The following is a 3,122-nucleotide window of genomic DNA, read 5'->3' as shown; positions in this document are numbered from 1 at the left end:
GCTGCCTGACAGTTCTCCTGGACACCTAAGAGATCTGGAGGACCAAGAGAAATCATGTCTTGTAGCTGAGGTCACCACTGGCTGTGTGCTCTGCCTTCTCCGGTGGCAAGGCTGCTGCCTGCCAGGGTGAGAGTGTGCTGCTGTTTGGCAGGTTTTCTGACTCACTCTACACAAACTGCTGTAAACACCAGCAGTCCAGTGTCCATCCAGAATCTGAGCCAGAAATGCTCCATGCATAAGGCAAACTGAAAACCTTCCTTCCACCTAGGAAATGAACTTCAACACGCAAGTATCTCCTTCCATCAAAGTTCTCTGACAAAGCTTTTTTGGGATTAAAGAAGAAAAGGGAGACCGTTTCCTATGACCCTAACATCTGCTCGGAAATAATGTTTTCTTGCCCTCAGCATCATCAAGTGACTCCACTCTCCCACATCTCAAAAGCTGGTTTGACAGTAAGGACTACTGAGGGGCATAGCTCCCAGACTCTTTTGATGAAAAATAAAGTAGCGGCATTCCAAGAAAAAAATACCTGCTTTGTAATTGCCTTTATTTGCAGGTCTCAGAAAGCAGAGAGATCCCCTTCAAACGGCAGGGCTCTGAAGGGTTTTCCTGCAAGTTTACAGCACACAAACTCTTTATGTTTTCATGAACACAGTTTACAGAGCAAGAGGCATGTGGAGAAACAACATGTTGTTTGCTTGGCAGCAAAAACTCTGAAACTGCTTTTGGCAGCTCAGTCAGCGAATAGCAGCAGTACACACTGCTTTTACTTCCCTATATGCAAGGAGAGGAAAGACCCTTTCAGTAGCCGCCAAATCCTGAGAGGTGAAGATAACCCTTCATAGGGAACTTTGTTAAAAAAATCCTGGGACGATCAAATTGGAATTGAAATGAAATAACCTGGAAGAACTCGAAAGCCAACAAGGAAGACACTCCTAACTGTCCTCTATCATCATCTTTCCTTCCAAGGCTAAACTAACACTTCATAGCAAATGCCGGACATATTTTTGATCAAAGCATTTCTCACTCCTTCTTGACATTTGATCAAATTTTCTTTGAAAGAAAAATACCTAGTAGCTTTATTTTTACGTTTGAAATGAAATGTAAAAGCTCAATAAAACCTACTGTCTTGAATCTACGTTTTTAAGTAAAAAGGAAGTTTCAATTTGGTAGAGCCTATCAGAAGCTTTTATTTAGACATAGTAAAATAAAAAAAATGGATAAGCATGTTAACTTGATATTCAACACCTCATCCCATGTTGGAAAGAATACAAATTTAGGAGTACTGCCACTTTCTCCAGAATAAAAATACATTTTTCTGAAATGTTCTGTTTGGGTTTTCTCTACATAACTGACCATGTACCTAATTTTCTTGTCTGACTGATTACAAACACTGGATCCTTGGCTTGGCATGTGCTATGTTGTTACAGTCATGCATGGAAGAACTAAAACTGGCACCGTGTGGTAAATTTTACATTTTCAGGTTAGAGGAAAAAGTGGCTGCTAGCACAGCACGTTCAATGAACACCTTTAGATAAAGTCTGGACTAAAAAAAGCCAGTATAGGTTTGGAATACATGAGATCAGGTCACCTATGGCACAGGGACATCAGGAAGAAACAGGAAACGTATGGAGTATGCACATAAAATTTTTCTAAAAAGTAGATCAAGAGTTCGACCTACTACCTAGACTCTCCAGTGCTACTTAGGCCTTTCTCTAGCTGAAAGCTAATTTTGCAATGGCTACACCGCTCCAGCTCAGGATCTCCTGAGTACTGCTGGGGAGGAGGCTGTGCCTGAAGAGACACTGGATGAACCATTTCTGTTGCTAAAATGTTGCTTTGCAAAACTGTGCATCGGAGACTAATATGTGGTAAAGCTGTTTCTTTATTTCACACACAGTCTTTAGCTTCAAGGAAGGTAGAAGGGGTCAGTTGTGCTGAACTCTTGCTTCCCCCAGAGCAAGGCTTTTCCAGGCTTTCTGCTCAGCACACGCTCACATTCGTGCAATGAGCAAAGTGCAGCGGCCGATGGCAGCAGGGCACGCTGTGGTAGGATGCTGAGAGAGCCAGTGTTCCCAGCAGACATCCCAAGACTTACCTCCCTGATTTCCTTGATTTTGGAACCTCCTTTTCCTATAAGGGATCCACACTGACTTGCTGGGACGACGAGCCGCAGTGTTACAGGTGGCTTGCTTGTCACCGTGCTGTTTGTCATTGAAGCGTTTATGTCCTACAATCACAACATCGGTAAGAATTAGTGGGGGATTTGTCATTCCTTGGTGAGCACTGAGGGGCTCAGAACAAGTTCCTGAGCTCTTTGTGGATACCCGAGGAGCCTGTAACCCGCTGTGGTTTGTTTCTGTTGCAGGTAAAGCCACCGGCTTACTGGTTCGTAAGCATGAACCACGTAAGCAGCTTGTGCCAGAGGAACCCTTTTGCTATCTGGTGTTGCAGGTCCACACTGTGGGACCAGAGTACAGTCTCTGAGGCAAATTAGGAGGAGGTGGTATCTGTCATTAGACAACCCAAAGCAGATGGAAAAGACAAATAGGCTTTTGAGTTCGCAGGCTTTCAAATCCCGGTTTGGTCTCTTTTCTTCCACCTCAATTAGAATGCTTCTACTAAATGACACGTCTTTACATTTCATGCCATTTCTCGTCAGGTTTGTTACAAAAGAAAAACGTTAAAAAAGAGAACGTCAAGGAATCTGTTAATAATTTGAAGCAGATAAAATCAGATTTTGATAAGTATTTCCCCCGGTTTAATTTCTTGTTTGTAGCAGATCCATAAGTATTTGTACTGTTTCATAATTTCTAAAATCCTTTCCATCACAGCTATGTAACCAGAGAACAAAGAACTCAGCAGAACAGCAATTCCCTGTATCGAGGTAATGGAACCTGCACTTGTGTATCTCGTTATCCAATGAGACCACACTGCAGGATTTCATCAGCATTTCAATACACTACTTGTCACAAAGTTTAAATTATTTCAAATATATTTTGCTAGTTCAAAATCTTCTAGGCATGACAAAACAGAATCACAGAATTGTTCTGTTTGGAAGAAACCTTTAAGATCATCAAGTCCAAACATTAACACACCCCTGCCAGGCCATCACAAAACCA

At 42.3% G+C, this 3,122-nt stretch overlaps 1 protein-coding gene across 2 annotated transcripts in view; it reads right to left on the bottom strand.

The window, feature by feature from the left end:
- The window catches only part of LOC104489122 (poly(rC)-binding protein 3-like), a 56,061-nt gene that overhangs the window by 29,599 nt on the left and 23,340 nt on the right, over nucleotides 1-3,122 (bottom strand). For both annotated transcript variants that reach the window (XM_010131250.1, XM_010131242.1), the window contains exon 5: nucleotides 2,099-2,230. In XM_010131250.1, the coding sequence (XP_010129552.1) occupies nucleotides 2,099-2,230 (132 nt within the window). The remainder of the gene's footprint in view (nucleotides 1-2,098; nucleotides 2,231-3,122) is intronic.

Source organism: Buceros rhinoceros, unplaced genomic scaffold, assembly GCF_000710305.1.
Source record: "Buceros rhinoceros silvestris isolate BGI_N320 unplaced genomic scaffold, ASM71030v1 scaffold570, whole genome shotgun sequence".
Lineage (NCBI taxonomy): Eukaryota > Metazoa > Chordata > Aves > Bucerotiformes > Bucerotidae > Buceros > Buceros rhinoceros.
This window is presented reverse-complemented; position numbering and strand designations above follow the sequence as displayed.